The sequence below is a fragment of the Octopus bimaculoides genome, chromosome 6, assembly GCF_001194135.2.
Source record: "Octopus bimaculoides isolate UCB-OBI-ISO-001 chromosome 6, ASM119413v2, whole genome shotgun sequence".
NCBI classification, from domain to species: domain Eukaryota; kingdom Metazoa; phylum Mollusca; class Cephalopoda; order Octopoda; family Octopodidae; genus Octopus; species Octopus bimaculoides.
In genome coordinates, this window is record NC_068986.1 from 38,984,524 (window position 1) to 39,004,711 (window position 20,188).

The 20,188-nt window shown below is 35.1% G+C and overlaps 1 protein-coding gene across 1 annotated transcript in view; it reads right to left on the reverse strand.

Moving 5' to 3' along the window:
• The window catches only part of LOC106881634 (ras-related protein Rab-7a), a 29,030-nt gene that overhangs the window by 3,654 nt on the left and 5,188 nt on the right, over nucleotides 1–20,188 (reverse strand). Inside the window, exon 3 of the mRNA XM_052968456.1 lies at nucleotides 9,719–9,845. Coding sequence (XP_052824416.1) covers nucleotides 9,719–9,845 — 127 coding nt within the window. The remainder of the gene's footprint in view (nucleotides 1–9,718; nucleotides 9,846–20,188) is intronic.

Below are 20,188 nucleotides of genomic sequence, written 5' to 3' on the forward strand. Positions count from 1 at the left end.
CATTGCTGCATTTTTTGCTCATTCTGTATCTTTGTTTCAGAAAATAATAATGCCAGACCCTCAGCTTACTCTAGAAATGAAGAAGCATGCTGTTATTGTGGTTATAAAGGCTGGGCTAAACAATTTAGAAATATCTTGATTTTTAAAAGTTGCCAGATCTTTTGTCTACAATGTTTGTAGGGAGCTAGAGAGTGAAGATGGAAACATATCACCAGTATCAAAGCATAAAAAGCATTCTAAACGCTCTGAAATCATCGGGACACCTGAATTTATCCAGCAAGTTCAACAGACCATTGATTACAATCCCAGAAAGTCCATGAGGTCAATTGCAAAAGATCTCTGTGTGTCAGAAGGAACAGTCAGAAATGTCCTCGAAGACATCAGATATAAGTCTTATATGATGAGGAAAGATCAATTTGTTAGAAAAAGCAAAAGAAAATCACATCATCATATCTAAAAGGCTCTTAAACTGAAAAATCCAGCAGAAGATTTGATTTGGTTTTTCTCAAACGAGAACAACTTTGACCAAGATCAAAAAGTTAACAGAAGAAATGACAGATGGTTATGTGCAGACCCTTCTGAAGTTCCAAGTGCTCTGCATACAAAATTTCCTGCAACTGTCATGGTTTTAGGGGTTGTCAACAATGAAAGACATGTGATGCCTCCTTACTTCTTTCCACAAGGTCTTAGAGTTAACTCTGTTGCCTGCATTAGGGTCCTAGAAATAATTGTTAAACCCTGGACAGTGTATGCAATGGAAGGCCATATACATTTCAGTAAGACTCTGCACTATCACACAAGGCTCTAGTAATACAGTAATGGATGACTGAAAATTTTCATGATCACATAACCCCTAACATTTGGCCTCCTAATTCCCCAGATATCAATCCGTTGGACGATTACATGTGGAGCATTTTTGAGAAAGAAGTCAATGAACATGCCCATAACACCAAAGATTCTTTCAAAGATGTCATAGAGTAATGTCCAAAATGGACCAGGGTCACTTGATTCAAGCATGTAGATAATGATTTAGTTCTCAAATAGAAACAGTTGTTGAAGCTGAAGGTGGCATTATTGAATAACATAATAGGAAAAAAGGTTTATTTTAATCCTCACAGTATTTTTTGACAAATAAAGTTATCTGTTATTATGTCTTTTTATGAACATAAATATGTCCTCAAATATCTTACGAACCCTGTAAATATATAAAATCAAGTTCTTCTGTTTTTCAGTGTGTTGTGTATATTGGGTTGGCAAGAAAGTAATTTCATTTTTTTTTAGTGTGAAATAAGTCTTTTTCTTGATACAAAAACTGAACTTTAATCAATTATATATTTTCCATTTCATTTGATGATGTTTTGCCATCTTTCTGGTAACTTCTTGATTCTGTGCATATTGAATGGCAAAAATTGAAGAAAGTGCAATTTCAGGTCATCATTATTGAAAGTTTTACCATTCAAAGAAGGGGTGGTGGTGGTAATTAAAAAAAAATTCCAGCAATTGCTAATGAATATGCACATGGGTGTAGCTGCTATAAGTATGAAAGATGAGAAATTACCGAGAGGCTAATTGGCAGTCATAACTAATCTATAACCAGTTATGAATAAAATCAAATACTTTCCACTATTTTGAAGATATCTGAAAGGTGCATTTATAAATAGAGATCTTTCAGCCAGTTCTATATAAGTTTCTTCAGCATTAAAACATTTTTTAATGAAATCAAAATTGTCATTATCAAATTTCACAAGAGACAATTTTAAAAAAAGCTGTCAGTATCAGTTTCTTACATAGGTACATGGTAATAACATTTGTATGGTAAATTGATCTGACAAGACAGTGAATCGGAAGAAATAAAAGTATTGCCTTACAGTATTTAATTATAACCCATTGTGGATCTTTTCTGTTTGGCTGCCACTTTTCAATTTCTTAAATTTTGTTCCAATTGATTTCAAATTTGGAGTGCTGATGTAGTTTTCTATGATAATTATTGACATGAAATTCATTTTCACCATAAATCAAATTAGAATTAATAGCTTTTAAAGTCTGCAAATTTTGGATAATTTTAGCCAATTGAAAGCTACAGACATATAGGTGTGTTTCCTTAGTAACAAGCCAAACATTGGCATAAAATGTTTTTACAAAATATTTAATTTGTTTAGTTTGTTTTTTTCTCCTCTCAAAACTAAAAAATGTAGTGTGTAGTAATTTTTTGCTTATAAAATGCATAAAACATGTTATCGTTGCAATGTTTTGTTGTCTTATGACTGCAGTCATGCACAAAATGACAGATTCCAAATCTTGTTTTCTGATTAGGTAAAAATGATCAAACCATAATCTTTTTTTTTATTTTCCTGGAACAAGTGAATTAGGCCCCGAGATTCGTGAAAAATTACATCAATACACCAAATTTGAAAATTTCAAAAGGTGCAGCCAACAGAAAAGACCCCACCTCACCTTGTTGTCATTAAATATATTGTTCAGTTAAAAGAAATTTAATGAAAAAGAAACAAAAAAAAAAGAGGGCCAGATCCTAGATAGTTGATGTTCAAAACAAAAATCTTTCCATAATGTTGACTATTATTCAATAAGTGTACTTTTACAGCTTACATCAGTAAAGTTCGAAGGTCACTTTTAAAATGGCTCCCCACCCCACATAAACATAAAATACAAAAACCTGGAATATAACCTTCAGTGGTCCAAATAATCTCAATTTTGAATGAAGCAGCAAACATGAAATAGCCCCATTTTTTTCCTAAGAGATGCAATAACCAAATTAAAATTTATGCTTCATGACTAATTGATTCCAATAATAAAATTATTCTGGAGAACCTTTCTGATTTAGACCAGAATGCATTAACTACATACCACAGCTTAATTTAAAACAAAGCCTCAAATTGTCAGCTTAGAAACAGTGTATAAACCAAACAAAAGGCTAATAAGTAAATATAAAAAATCGTAAATAAAAATTTGAACACACAAAATAAGGAACAGCTTTTCTTTCAAGCAGATTTTAAAAATTTCTATCACTACATAATGCACACATATATTTATGTAACATTTAACATCTGCCTTCCATAAAATAGCATGGTTTGGATAGTTTGACAGGCCCTGACAAGTCAGACAATTGCACTATGCTACAATGCCCCTTCCAATTGCCAACCATATTACAAAGTGTACCGATGCTTTTTTTCTTTTTTTTTTTGTGGCACCAGCACTTGTGAGGTCATCATGTCACCCACAAAACTAAAGAAATCCCTTACCTAAGTGGAAGTATAGTATAGAAGAACAGGTTTTTGCAAAGTGGTGATATGTTAAGGCATGAAAGAAGAGACAGGAATAGATTTTTTGGTGAAGAGAAGATGCATGGCTACCTCACATTGTAGAAGGGTGGGTGAGAGTAATTGGAGTGGTGCTGGAAAGAGATGATGGTAAAGAAGTGTGTCCTCAAGGAATAAGGAGATGAATAGAAGAGAGAGTGTGAGTGAAAGATGGTCCATAACAGGAGTAAGGGTGAAGTTATTGAATAGTGAAGTTATATTGATTGTCCAAGATAACTATCCAATGAAGAAATTAAATCACTATAATAATAATTTTCTATGATAATGGTGTGGACAAAATTATATGTTGTTCACATCACAGATTGCATCACTTAAGATTGTTTACTATGACATGCAAAATAATGAAAAGTACTTTCTGTTTATACATATTTGCTTCTGCATGCACATATACTTCTTAAAATTTTGTTTCAATAACCCCTTATAATAGGTAAAAATACAAAAGTGTTCTATGACCATCTGGTCAATATAACATTTAATATATATTCTTTTACTGATATCCATCATTGGACTGCTGCCATGCTGGAGCATCACCATGACTTTAGTTGCTCCCAGTACTTTAAGTTTGCTACTTATTTTATTAACTCTAATTTGCTGAACTGTAAAATTATGGGCCAAACAGAGACACAAATATACACAAATGACAGGCTTCTTTCCATTTTCTATGGTTTCATTCACAAGGCATTGGTTGACCCAGGACTGTAGTATCAGACACTTGCCCATGAACTCAAAGAGGGATCAAACTTGAAGCCATGCAGTTAAGAGAACATTTTAACCGTTAAGTGATGCCTGCATCTATTTATTTATAAAAACACACACATATATATATTAGAAGAGGGACTCAGGAAGATATGGGATGAAGTATTGAAGGCTGATCTCAAAATGATGAACCTTATGAAGGAGACGACAGAGGACCAAGATATGTGGTGCATCACTGTACTGAAGACCCACCCACAACAGAATTTAGATCCTAAAACCAAGGTGCCACATAAAAAGCACTGGTGATGGTGCCATGTAAAAAACACCCAGTCCAAATTAGGAAGGGCACCCAACCATAGAAACCAAACCAAAACAGGCAATGGGAGTTGGTTGGCCCCTGGCCTTGACAGTTCCTGTCAAGCCATCCAACCCATGCCAACATGGAAAACAGATCTTAAATGATTATATATGTTAAATTAGTTGAAATTATTTAATACATTATGCAATCTGCATAAAGAAATATCTCCTTTCATCTTAATAGGTTAAACCATATATATTGCACAATTTTTTTTTTCTCAATTAAAAAACAATTACCAGATTCTGAATGTCTGATGTTCAGGACAAAAATCCTTTCTTAATGTGGCATTGATCAATAGAGCATTCTTCATTGTGTAACTCTACATGAACTAATGTTCTTTGTGATATCAGTTTTGAAAGGCATCCGAAATTTCATTTTTTTTGGTGGTGGGTTTTGGAGCATGGCTAGTTACTAAATAAGGAACAATCATTTTAAACTTAGAAATCAAATACATAATTAGAAAATCCCTCCAAAATTCCACTTTCATTTGCTCAACCATTCAGATGTCTTTCATGAGATTTCACATCTACTGTAAATCAGATCCAATATTTAGGTTGGAGTTGCTGCCATGGTAGACACCTGAAAACAGCCGGAAATAATGAAAGTAGATTTCATCCCGCTTGCTAATCAATAGGTCCAAAGATCTAATCTTTGTAGGTGACATGTGACCTAGTTCCAACTCAAATATGATCTACTCTAAACAAAGAAACCAGTGAGTAGAGCCTTTTGAATGGTTTTATAATAGAGGAACCACGTAACTATACAAAGGAAATGCTATTGCCAGTATAATTATTTGGAGATGATTATAATCTAGATCATTACCCATATAATTAAAAGCTTTACCACGTAGATAAAAGTTTGTATACTAAGGTTGAGAAATTAGTCCTATTTTTAAGTTACATCATTTTTCATCAGTGTAATTCATTTATTAAAAAAACAGTAGTAGGAAGTTGATGCTTATTGAAGCTGCATTTATAAATTAATTTCTAATCCATTGGTATGCAATGAGCTAATATATTCAAGAGAAGATAAACAACAAAGACTGATTGCTAAATGACAGGAAAGAAAATAAAAAAAGTTCACAATTAACTTCATACTTTGTGTATGTATGTGTGTATAACATCGGTTTCAATCACTGAACTATGTCTAACATACTAGCACCACCTGGAGTAGTTCTTTAAAGTCAAGATCTGGGATCTCACAGTACATTTGAGCAGGGAGTAGTTTACTGTCAAGATCTGGGATCTCACAGTACATTTGAGCAGGGAGTAGTTTACTGGAATGTATTCAAGTGTTGGCTTGTCCAGCTACCATTTGAATGTTATAAAGTCTTTTTCCCCCCTTTGATCTCTTTTAGAATAATGTTAAATAAAGCAGGAAAAATTGAAATAAAAACTTATGTGATGTGAACTTGAATGTCAACAATGATGACAAAAAATCATAGCAAACACACATAACAATGGTATTCTTAATGACATCAGAAATTTTTATATATTTGCTAATAATTTAAATGACTCATAGTAGCAAATGTAGTAAGTGTTAGAGATTGTATAAATGATGGCAAATTTAATGAAAGGGAATGTAACCATGTGTGTAAATCTTCCAGTTGGCAAAGCATGGCCCAGCTTTTCTTATTCCCCCCAGACACAGAAGCTGTCAGATTGTAATGGACCAACAATTAAGCAGCTTCGTTACTAAAAATACTCTACCTCATCCTGTTGGTTCCAAAACCTTAGGGCAACTACAAATATAAAATGAAAAGCAGGTCTAGTGAGATTGTAGAGACGCTGAAGTAGAGATGAGTTGATGTGTGCAGGAAAGGATCCTCAACTAAACTCCTCACAGGCAAGAAACAGCAGTAAGTACAAATTTTTCTGGATATTGAACAGTAAGAACAGAGTTGGGGTAGACATACTTAGCTGAGAATCAGACAAAGAAATTGAGGTAGTTAGGGTGTAGGATAGGATAAGATGAGGCTAATTACTAGTTTCAGTTAAAAGTTCTTTTCAAATTTTTACAGATGATTTCTGGCAACTCGTATCTCTATGTCATATCATTAATTTGATATAACTTAATGTCCAGTTGTTGCTGAATTGTTTATTCTTTATTTTACAACTTTGATAATGAGTGGTGAAATTAGAGTCATTTTATTCTACTTGTGAAAAAAAAAGACTGAGTGCAAGAGCAGTGACAAGAAATTAATGATGTGGAAGGCCCAGGAACTGTAGTGAATGTTTGGCACAAAACTAGTTCAGATGCTTCAAGGAAAGTAACCCCTGCCTTGAAGATAAACCAAAGTCAGAGAGACCTTCTATTGTGGAAGGAGAGGCTTGGTTTGAAATAGTTAACAGCCAAGCATGAGCACTTGTACACTGTCAGCAGAATTTCAAAGGGGTGTTGCACTTTGAGCATGTCCCAGATAGTCATGCTGTGAATACTAACCATTATGCTCAACAACTGCAGTGAGTATCTGACGCTCTGAAAGCCTGCTACTGCCATTGGTCAATTGATGTGTAATTCTACAGTATGATGATGCCCCAGCACACACTGCCAATGTAACCAAGCACAAGGTTGAGGAATTTGAGGGCTGGAAGTGCTGCCCCACCCTACCTGAGGTCCAGACTTTGCACCATCAGATTACCACCTTTTCTAAGCTATGGCTTATATTCTGCATAGACAGAGGTTCAACAATGTCAAAGTTGAAAAGAGGTACAGAGAGTGTTTTGCCTCTAAACTAGCTAAATGGTATAAGCATGGAATTAAACTTCTGACACAATGATGGCAACAGGCAATGAAATTTGATGGGATATATTTTGATGAATGAACGTTTTTCATGTTATTTGTGTGAACTACTAAAGCTTGAGATACAAAAAAAAACTTTTAACATAACCTGGTATAGACAACTCAAAAGCAACATCTCAGCATACATCTTACAGGAAGAACTACCATAAGATTAATAAGACAGCTTCTATGATATTCATTTGCAGGTTACCATAATTGACAACTTCATTATTGTAAGTAGCAACTTCAATGGATATGTTGGCCAACATGATGATGGCTTCTGTGACATACATGGACATACAGTTCAAGAAATCTAGAAAGTGTAAGGCTCCTCGAGTTCTGTGATGCAAATTATCTAACAATTTGCAACACACTCTTTAAAAAAAATTAGCCAAGCACCACCTCATCTACCAAATTGACATACAAACAAGTCAGATTACATTCTCAATGAGAAAATGGACAGAAGGGATATTATAAATCCCTAAAGCTTTCTTGAAGAATACACTACACAAAATAGATTAGGGGCTAAGTGATTTAAGTCATAGCTAGGCAGACACAGAAACAGCAGACAGGATGGAGAAGGAAGAAATGATAAACAAATCTAACAGTTGAGAGCAGGTTATGAGAAATTGTAATTGACGCATACGACTGCTGAGAGAGATCTAGAAAACTGTAGCATAAATAACAACTGGGTATTTCTACAAAATAATACACTTAGTGCTACAGATCAGATGTGGTTGGAGCAAAGATAATGTGATGGAATGATACTGTTGATAGGGCAGTAAAGGCTAAGAGACCAGCTTAGAAAACCAAGGATGGTGGCAGTAGGGTACATTGTTGAATAGAAGAGTAGCTAAAGCAGCAAGCTGGCAGAGACGTTAGCACGCCGGGCAAAATGCTTAGCAAGATTTCATCTGCCGCTACGTTCTGAGTTAAAATTCCGCCGAGGTCGACTTTGCCTTTCATCCTTTCGGGGTCGATTAAATAAGTACCAGTTACGCACTGGGGTTGATATAATCGACTTAATCCGTTTGTCCCCTCTGTGTGTAGCCCCTTGTGGACATTAAAGAAATAAGAGGAGTAGCTAAGCGACAGGCATATTTAGATAAGGGTGAAGTGTAAAGGAAGAGATGTGTACATGACCTACATGAGGATCAGTGGCATGATGTGTTCAGGATTGCAAGACAGTAAGTCATTGGCAAGAAGTGTATTCCAAATAATGAAAGCTTGCTTGCCAACAATGTGGAAAACAAGAAAGTGGCATGTATGGAAGTACTATTAGGAGAGTGCTGCATGGAGAATACATAAGATAAACTGCATCAAAAGCAAAAGGTAATGCCTTAGAGAGAAGCAACTATAGAGAAATCAAACTATTAGATCAAGCTATGAAGGCCACAGAGAGGGACTCATAGCACAATTTATCTGTGACAGAGTAGACCTAGATGAGATGCAGTTTGGATTTGTGCATGAAAGAGTCCCATAGATGAAAACTTCCCAGGGAGATTTTGCTGACTTTGTGACTTCATCATCGTTTTTATTCTTTTTGTTATATTTAAATTTTTATATTGAAATTTTCGTGCATACTTGGGATACTATTTTTGAAAGAATATCTCAAGTTATCTGTACATTTCATAGTGAAAAAGCTGCAAAAAGGCTAGGAAAAACTTGAACAGATGACTATTTACATTATTAAATACTAAATCTTTTCTGCAATACTGCAGATTTTTGCTATAATCTGACCACAAGTGAATATACTAAAAACATTTGAATAAACAAATCCATTATCACTTATTTTCTGCCCAATCATTATAGAACTGATTCACTAATTTTAAAAATTCTAAATGGTATGTTAAAAGTAAAAAATGAGTCATATTACTAGAAAGTGTTCATTGGAGAAAGATGTGAACAAAGTCTGTAAATAGGAGAAAAAAGAAACTGATGAAAACTGTCCATCTTTGCTCAGCTCATTTGACCTATCATATAAAACACCTTGGTGCAACTGATATAGAATGTGATGGAAAAGATTTATACAAAATAACAAAATAGTAAGTTTTAGTCGCTATCAAGTGTCACAAATACAACAGATGAACTTATCTTGGCCAATGTCGTTATTTCAGGAATTTGAAACAATGGCTGTGAAGTTTGAGAAGAGCAGCTGATCACATGCACAAAGTTCATATTTCACTTGTGTCATTGCTTTATGTTCCTCAACAAGGAACTTAATTGCTTGCTCCAGCTGATTGGTCTGAACAAAAGCTGAAAACTCCACCTCACTTTACATCTGAGTAGTTAGTGTAAGATAGTGTGAATGATGAGATAAAGATGAGCTGAGAGATAAACAGGAGGAATTAGTTGTAGAGTGCAAGAACAATAATTGCATTAGTATGGACATGTGTTGACTTTGGTGAAGCTAAGTTCACTATTCAGAAATAATATTTTCAGATATTTAACCATGGTCAGGCAAAACAGTATAAAAGGAAGTAACAGTACATACAACAATCTTGAGTGAAAAATGAACTTAAAAACTGAAAAAAAAGAGTGTTACCTGCATTGTGACAAGCCTGTCTTCCACCATTACTTCTTTTGTTAGGAAATCAGCTCCTATTGTAGCTTTGTATTGGTTGCTGAATTTTTTATTCACATATTGATTCATCAAAGAAGTCTTTCCAACACTATAAAAGAAAAAGAAAAATGCCATCTCAAAATAGTTATGAAACCAAAATTACTTAAAAAAACATTTTTTAAAAAAATGATTCTTTTGAATTGATATACATGTAAGATATATATTTCTGTTAATTGGCTAAGTTATAAAGTGACTCAAGTGCTGTGAGTTTTGTGAATTGGCACTTGAACTGATTACAAATTAGGGGGACTTTGTTGATAAAAAAAAAATCAACTGAAATGACAAAATATATCTAAAACATAACCATTTTGTTGCAGATTAAAAACTATTTACTTTCAGATATCAAAGTACCCTGATAACTTTAAATTCTTGAGTACTGCAAGTCATCAATTCTATGGTGATAAGAGTTGTATGATATTGTTTAGGCTTTCTATATTGGAGTTGATATATTAGGCATTATTTAGGTGTATGTGTATACACTTATGATTTATAAGCTCCTTAATTAAAGAAAAGACTTGCTACTTTTTTTCATGAGCCATAGAAAATAAAGAGGGCACTAAAAGAAACAAAAATAGATTATGTAAATAGAATGTGGAATGAATAATTTACAAGAGTTGTGATTTGGATTAATAGAAGCTACAGTAAAAATAAAAACAAAAAGCATGGGCTAGGATCCAAAGATAGTCAGTAAAAGAAATTTTGCCAATAGATTAATTTTCCTTTCTTATTGTCAAGCTTAGAACAGTGGCAAGGAATTTCTGGTTATTTATAAACAATAGAATTTTATAGGACACTAAAATAATCTGGACAAAATAAACCAAAAAGGTTCTAAAATTGTAACTGTTCCATTGCCAACAATAACTCTCAATCAACAGTTAAGCCACAAAATTATTCTACAAGACTGCTGAGACCTCCTTCAGTCATGACTGACCATGGGATTGCATCTAGAAAGTTACCCTCCGAGGCACAAGTCCGGGCAAGGTTGTTTATGGAAGACCAGCAGCCACCCATGCATACCAGCCTCCCCTCTCCATGCCACTGATGTTATCCAAGAGAAAGGCAGCCACCTGAATTCATATATAATTACTATTTCAAATTATACCCAAGCCTTGCTTGGCATACTTTAAATCTACAACTATACCAGCTTTCAATATTGTAATTTTGATTAAGTTTCTTGGCCCTCTACCTTAAGTATGTTAGCACCCACTTTTTGATGGTAATTTCAAGTTGCTGAAAAGGCTCTCATGAAATTTACTTTCACTTAAATAACTGAAATGACCCATCTCAATAGAAACCAATTCACTTATTACCACTCCTCTTTAAAGGAAAGTTGATATTTTGAGACAATGTTATCTAGTTATAATAGCAGAAGGATTAAGAACTCTGATGGGGGTAAGGATCTTGATTTCATAAAGCACAAGGTCTGTTTTACAGACAAAGGTAAATAAAAAAATTACCCACTTTCTTTTCACTAGATACAAGGCCTTTTTGTAGAAGATGTTTATTGCTGATTGAACAAACCTACAAGCAGCATGAAAGCAAAGTCAACCAAAGCCTAATATGAAGTTAGAACTTCAATGCAATAAACAAGATGCACTAAAGTACCTAGTTAAGCACTTTGTCTAGACCAGTTCCACCACTCTCTTTTGAGTAGGAATATTAAATTTTAATTTGTTAAGTCACAGGAATGAAGTAATTCCATACAGGTATGCTATTTTAAGCAGAAATTAAAACTGATAAAATGAATGATGAAAGTACAGAAAATTTAACACTTCATTATGAATTTTTCATAAGCTTTGTACTTCATTAAATATTTCAGATAACACTAGATATGTTCCTCATCTCTCAATCATTTTGTATAACTATTATTATTGCAGCACACATATCAATTTTGATCTTGTTTTCTTTAACCTGCTACCTATTTCAAATGCTTAAGTTTCCAAGTACGTTCAAAAACCTGTATTCATAGCCTCTATGTCTAAATATGTATAGCTCAGGGCCATGTATCTTGAATACCATTTCTTCTGCTTCTTGGATACTGTTTAGCACAAGTCAAATGGCTTTGCAAGTTGGAAACAATAGGCTTCCAAATAACACTATGTTTCAGTAAATAGAATGTAAAAAGTTAAAATTAACATTGTTTTAGATGAGAGAGAACTCCTTATCAATTGTATATAAGAGTAACTAAACTCACATAACTAGCAATTCAATACCAAATAGCTAGTCAAAATTCAGATCCAACTCTATAGTGCTGAAAGCAGGAGCATCTAGTTGCTAAGCCAGCTAGAAATGGCAGGCGAAACTTCCTCAAATCACACCCTACCACTTTGAAAGGAAAAGGGCAGGAGTACAATGCCTTTGATCATAGGGTTGCTTGATCAGGCAATTTGAGTCTAAACAATTACAACAGAAACCACAATTTAACAACATTCTGAGTAAACTAGAAAGCAAAAATATAATCATAAAAGAATTTGTAAATATTTTATAAAATATTTTGTATTCATTTTCCCCAGACTAAGTATATAAAAAGTGCACTACCCAATCACATAACTCCGGGTCTAGTCTCACTGTGCAGCACCTTGGGCAAGTGTTTCCTACTACATTTCTGCTAAGCAAAGTTTTGTTTGCCTGTATAACAGTAGCACTTGAGGCAAGCTTCTTAACCACACAGCCATGTCTTACCAGTTTAATCTCCAATGATCTGATAATGCAACAGGTTGTACTGGGTTACATGTTATCACTAGAACACTCAAGCAACCTCTTTCTCTCTCTCACACACACACACACACACACACATACATGGTAGCAGATTGACAGTTGTCTGAGTGAACAGAACACTGCAGTATTTGCTTCAATTTACTGCACCCTGAGTTTAAATGCTGCTGAAGTCAACTTCCCATCTTTTCTAGGTTGCTAAAAAAATAGCAGCCCAAGGTGGTGGATTGGTAGAAATATAAAAATGCTGGACTGGATATCCTGCAGTATTCTGTTTCTTTGCATTCTGAACTCAAATCCCACTATGACCTATATGGGTAGTAGATTTAACTCGCTACATGGCCTAGTACCCACCACCACCTAATAGCCTGAATACCTTTAGTACAGTTCACTGTGGTATGCATCCAGGCCAAGTTTCCTGATTGAGGATATTTTCCTTGCTGGCTCCCTCTCCCCATATTCTTGACACCCCTGTCACTGGCCATGGGTACTGCCTTCCCTACTGACTAAAAAGATTTTAAAAATGAAAAAAAAAAGCCCACCCATGCACACACACAAATACACAATTATAGATATATAAATGTATAAACACATTTGTGTGGTGCAGTATATAGGGCACAACATAAGCAATATTTACATGTTCCTTTATATTTTGAAAGATGCATTTGTTAGGAGAAATCAAATTTTGAAAAATAATTTAGTTCTTTTAATTCAGAACATAGGGTACATATAGAAGAAGCATGTTGGTATGTTTATTTAATATATCCTTATATGTCTTTCATTAATGATCAGATGTTTTGCAAGGATATACCTTAATCTGATTACTTCAAAAATCAGAGTTAGTACAAAAAACAAAATATCAGCCGCAGTAATATCCACAAGATCTTAAGACTGCACTGCATGCCCTAAAGGGATTTAAAAATTTTAACACTGAAAATTTGTCAAAATCTTTTGAACAAATTACCTTGTTCAATTTTCAATGAATACCTAAAACTCTCAGATGCAATAGAAGACCTTTCTAATCTCCCTTTTCATCCTGTTGAAAAAATGTTTGAAAGTCATGCAATTTTGAAAATGTAGTTTTCTTTCTGTCCTCCTCTCTTATCTGTCAATACCTCTATCAATGTTGTCATCTTTGTAAATGATGTTGCTTAACAATCAGCTGATCTGATGGTTGAATTGAAACTGACCTCAAATAGAAAAGCACTAAATCTAAAAACAGAAGCAATTTAGTCTTTCATAAAAATATTTTGTCTACACTGTAGAGCATCTTTTCTGTATTGAAGAGAAAGTTTACCAACAAAAATAGAACAGGAGAAAAAAAGAGTTTATGGGTTAGCTCTTATGTCAATTGAAAAAGATTTACTCAAACTAATTAAAGCAGATTTCTCAGAGAATATAATAAATATACTTGCCCTGAAAGATTGAAGAACTGAATTAATTTATAAATGAAGCAAATGAATAACATTTTGTATGTTGTCTTTTTCGATTATTATTTTAGACATTAAACAGCAATTCTCATAACCATGCTATGAAACTAAATGGTTTCTCTTTATGAAATAATTGCAAAAATGATTCAGCTCAATAAGTATTTATTGCATGACTAACCTCAAAAGTCATCACGTGCATGCATGCGTGCGTGCGTGCGTGCGTGCGTGTGTGTGTGTCTATATTTTCTACCCACTATTCTTGAGGGGGTCAAGGTGGTAGAATCCTCAGGCAATTGCTCCATAGGGTCCTATCAGAATCAACTGTCATATTTTCTGGCTGGGTCCCCAAGCATGACCAACTAAGACTAAGGATATTATCCAACCATCTCATTCTTATCTACTCTTAGCTCTCCTGCTGGTTGGCTTGGTTTGAAGAATCTGTCTTATTATTCTCTATGATGTTTTAATCACATGTCTGTAGCAACAGAACTCTGATCTCTCAACGTGCAGAAGTTATGGCTTGACCTGGAGTGGCTTCCTCATCTCCAAGCTCTATGTTCTGTTGAGCAATGTTACTCCACAGATCCTTCAGGATCTGTTCTGACTTTAGAATGGCAATCCCGCCTTCCATTTATCCTTGTCTCTCCATTAGTTTACTATGGTACATTTCTTCACCTTATTAACTAGCAGTAATTTTAATCTCAATGAATAGCTATCACTTCATTTTCCTTTATCTTCCTGTGCATTTTTTGCAAACTCATTGCCAAACAACTGTGTGTGCATGCGTGTGTGTGTTAGACTATCACCAAGTTATAAGCCCCACCACCAGTTTCCCTTTGTCCAGCCAATTGTATATTTTCTTCCATTTATCATTACAGTGACTAGTTTTCCTTATCTGGGTTTTACTTGTCTGAGCAATAATCTGCACAATCGGGAAATACCAAAATAACAGACTACTGGATCAAACACACACTGCAGTGACATTGAATGTTTTGTCTCCCATTTGTTAATACTAATGCATACATGTGTGCATTCAAGTATATATAAACAGGATATAAATTTTGTGTATGTAAACAAAATATTCCCACACCAATCCTCAGCCTGTCTTTTCTATTTATATTCCTAGTGCATAGTGAATTGTGTCAAAAAATTGTCATTCTCTCACATCTTGATTATTTGTTGAGATTGCTGGTCTTTATGTTTAAAGCCCGAGATTAACAGAGAATCTAAAACCAAGTTCTAATTGTTTATTGATTGAATAATTCCCCAAATTTACATATTGTGCTTTAGTTATATGAGTGTAAAATATTTTCAATTTATGCTCTGTAAAGTCAGAGGTGGTAGAAAGGGTATCAAGATGTAAAAACCAGGATAAAATAGGAAATACTAGAGATGTGAGCTTTGCAAACTGCATAATGCCTTCTGCCTTTGGAGATATGTGGAATGAGAATAGAGAAAAAAAAAACAAGGGTTAGCAACAGAAAGCATCTGGCTATAAAACGATGCCTCAATAATACATTTATTTACCAAAATGAATGTAAAACAAATGAGTGAATACAGAAGTCACACACAATGTTTAATAAATATTTGATCATGGAGTGAAAATAGACTTCAAGAGTAATCCACATATGTTTACCAACCAAAGGAGAGGATTGACCTGATTGGTTTTGTCTTTCATTATCTCTTTAGCATTCAGATTACCAAATGTAATGTATGTTTATTCACTTTGTTTTGAATTAATCATGCATTATCTTGTAGCTTCAAAACTCCAGTGAAGCAATTGTTTATTTTTAGAATAGCATTGTAAGGTAGGTGTGAGAGGCCAGCTATGACCAGACTGAACATTAAAAATAGGTAGAATATTTAGGATGGATATGGCCAATTTAAATGCTGAAGGGTTTAACTCATTGGGCATTGCTTACCCTGGCCTTCTAGCTGCCAAAACTTAGCTTCTTGTAGAAACTGTAAACAAGTAACAGCCAGGAATTAAAATCTACAACATCATTTAACGTGTCTTCTATGCTGGCATGGGTTGGACAGTTTGACAGGAGATGGCCAGGTAGAAGACTACACTATGCTACTGTGTCCGTTTTGGCATAGTTTTTACAGCTGGATGCCTTCTAAATGCCAACAACTTCACTGTGGACTATGTTTTTATGTGGCACCAGCACCAGCAGGGTCACCAAGACAAAGAATTTTGAGAGGGGATAGGTCATTCACATTATATATATATATATATATACATACATACATATATATATATACATACACACACATACATACATACACATGTATTTGTTATTTTCATTTATAATTAACAGTACTTTGTGCAATACCACAAAACATTGTACTTAAACATTTAATTCTTCATTATGTTCATGGATAGAAATGAAAATACACTATCAACCTTGCTTAACAACTGCTCTGGTGACATGGAAGCAATGCTAGAAATGTCAAAAATATCTATATACTCCAAGACTTAACTGCCACATATAACTGAGTAAATAATGTCCTTATATTACCCAAAATTACTTGTTCTTCATTATAAATAGAAAACACTCGACATGTTTTCCTGTCTAAATCAAAGAAGAAATTCAAAATACCAAGTCTATTTTTGACCTGAGTGTAGATATATCTGCAGATGAAACTTTCTCCAAACTCACCTATAACATTAGGCCTCTAGAAAACACTTCACCTAAGTAGGTTACATTACTGCTCTTAACTTGTCTCCTAGTAGCTCAGGTCTCATCTAGCAAATTTGTAAAAATATTTCACAAGGTAAATATCACAAATTACTAGGAATGCCAGCTATTCTGTTGCTATCTGGAAGACTAATCTGACCCTTAAGCTAGTTTCTCATTAAACCTTTCAGGAAAGTAACACGAGAAACTCACATTAACGGACGATACTGTCACTACCCCTCAGTGTTTAAAAAGGTCTTCTGCAGAAGAATTTTCAATCTGTTATCCAGCCTAAAGATCTTCAAGGACTTCCCTCTGATAGTGATGTCCTTGAAGCCAATGGGTTCAAAATAAAGGTCACAACTGCAGCCAGGGTACCACAAAAAAAAAAAAAAAAAAAAAAAAAAAAAACGTGCAGCTTTGCCTAATAAGTGAAGTGATGTATAATCTGACATCATCAAACCAGCTATCTTGCTATGTGGTAATAGTCATGGTTGAAAGGTCAAACTTTAAGAATGTTGACTAAATTGATGCTTGTCTGCTCTACCACATGGTGCACATAATGAAAGAATTATTACTGTCATTACTAAAGTATCCGGATGGCTTGGATTAATGGCTATCTAATAATACTGTGTGGAAACATAGAAATACATTCTGTAAATCCAATACCAGCAGCACCCTTGTTACAGGTATAAACACTGGCTGTTCATTCACACTTCTGGTCCTATTCATTGGTATGTGTGAAGTTTCACATGTTTGCTCTCTGTGGATTCAATGTAGCGCAACAACTGCAGCTACTGCTCAAGATTGTGTGCCCACTTTGAGATATTTAGCTCAGATTTAAATACCTTCCTCTAAGAAAGCCCTAGCTAAACGTCCAGTAGTACTTTCAGTGATCTTCCAACACACACACACACACGCACGCACACATATATATATATATATATATATATATATAGGAGAATATACAAAAAATAACAGACGAGGACAGGTGGTGTAAATAACAAAAGTATATATATATATATTAGGTACAGACATGGGACTGTGTGGTAAGAAGTTTGCTTCCCAACTACATGATTCTGAATTCAGCTAAAAGTTAACCAAAGCTCTGTCAGTAGACTTGGTAGACTGTGTATGAAAGTGAGAGAGAGAGTGTGTATGTGTGTGAGTATATACAGGGTGTTCCAGAAGTCTTGGGCACATTTCAAATCCTCATTTCTGCTGGACTATGATTCGTAGTAAGATGAAACTGGTACCATTTTAAAGCTAAATTCATTAAGTTTTTTTTACATATTTCTTCAGATCCAGTAATGGCGTTCACTCAACAAGAAAAGGCATTTTGCGACCTTGAATTTGCAAAAACTGAATCATGGACACTTGTTCAACATGCATTACGCACAAAATTCTGAAAAGAGGCACCAGAAAGGAAGTCCATATTGAGATGGCATGGTAAATTCATGAAGGATGGGTGTTTGTGCCCAGCTAAGAGAACGGGACGCCCCTCAACTTCAGATGATACAGTTGAGCAAGTTTGAATTGCCTTCAAGCAGATTCCCCATAAATCGATCAGAAGAGCCAGTAGGAAGCTTCAGCTTCCTACAACTGTTTGGCATATCTTAAAAAGACAACTGCAGATGACACCTTACAAGCTACAGTTAGTCCAACAGTTGCAGGACACTGATAAACCAGCTCATTGTGGCTTTTGCATTGCAATGCAAGTTGGAAGATGACGGATTTGATGACCAGCTTGTTTTTAGCAATGAGGCGACCTTCCACGTAAATGGCAAAGTTAACAAGCATAACACTCAGATATGGGGTACTGAAAACCCACATGAACTTCTTGAGCATCAGCGAGATTCCCCAAAGGTGAACGTGTTTTGTACCATGTCCAAGAAAGCTGTCTACAGATCATTCTTCTTCAAAGGAGCAACAGTCAATGGTGACACATACCTCGACATGCTGGAAAACTGGTTAATGGATAAGTTAGAGTGAGGAAGAGTCTGATGACTTCATTTTCCAACAGGATGGGCACCACCGCACTGGAGCCTCAGGGTTAGACAGTATCTGAACACAACACTGCCAGACAGATCGATTGGATGGTCTGGGCGAGATGATCGCATTCTCATGCCCTGGCCTCCCAGGTCTCCAGATCTCACACCCTGCGATTTCTTTTTGTGGGGGTTTGTGAAAGGACTGGTCTATGTGCCTACCCTTCCAAAAGACGTGGATGAACTGAAGGCCCGAATAACAAAAGCTGTTGCAACCATCAACAACGCAATGCTGGAACACGTTTGGCAAGAATTGGACTATCGGCTTGATGTGTGCCATGTGACCAACGGTGCTCACATTGAACATCTTTGAACACTCGATAAAAAAACTTGAAATTGTAGGTTTTCAGAATATATCTGATGCGCTTTTATGTCCTTGATGGTTTTCGAGATATTTAATGTCAAAATGTGCCCAAGACTTCTGGAACACCCTGTATGTGTGTGTGTGTGTGTGTGTGTGTGTGTGTGTGTGTGTGTGTGTGTATATATATATATACATACATATACACACACAATTTGTGTTTATGCATGCATGTGTATTTGTGTCTGGAGTTTTGACACTGCATGATAGTTGTAAATGAGTGTCATTGTCATACAATCTGTCGTTCATTTCCAGTATTCAGCAAGATGTTTGGCCATGGGAAAATATTAACTAATCTTGGAAACAGGTGACAGTTGGCAACAAGAAACTGTTGAAGTCATCTACAAAACTGAGGTCACCTTTATTCAGTCAAATAGGGAACAAAAAAAAAATATATATATTGGACCGTGCAAAAGTAACTTAAGAGACACCAGCCACTAGTCTTCTTTCCAACACGTAGACAAGAAAAGTACAAAACTAGAGGCCAGAAATTTTAAGTTGCAGGCATCTCAACAAGTTAATGTATTTGAACTGGAAGACACTGCATCCCTTTTTGGATTAGACAATATGTATAATCCATATACATATACAAAATGGGCAATAAGTATAGGTGTTGTTATGTGGTTGAAAACCTTGCTTCCCAACAATGTGGCCTTGGGTTCAGTACCATTACACAGCATCTTGGGCATGTCTCTACTATAGCCATGGGCTGATCAAAGTGCTATGATTTAGTTTGAAGGCAACTGAAAGAAGTCCGTGTGTGTGTACCCTTGCCTTGACATGTGATAATTGTAAATGAGCATCACTGTCATGGAAGTGATGCTATTCATTTCCCATCTTCCACAGAGAAATATTACCTTGCTTTGAAACAAGAGAGGGTTGGCATCTGGTCATAAAAAAATTGCCTCAGCAGATTCTGCTTGACCCCTGCAAGAATGGAAAAGTGAAGATTAAATGATGATGGGCCTGATGGAGACATAATCCATTTCTACTTCTATTTAATCCCAAGATTAAAAAAGGACACTCAAGACAGATGAGTTGACTAGCCAAAACTAAATACATTAACTCTTCACAACTGAATATCCAACATTTTCTATACATACATACCATATAAATATATAAATAAATATATATATATATATAAATATATAAATAAA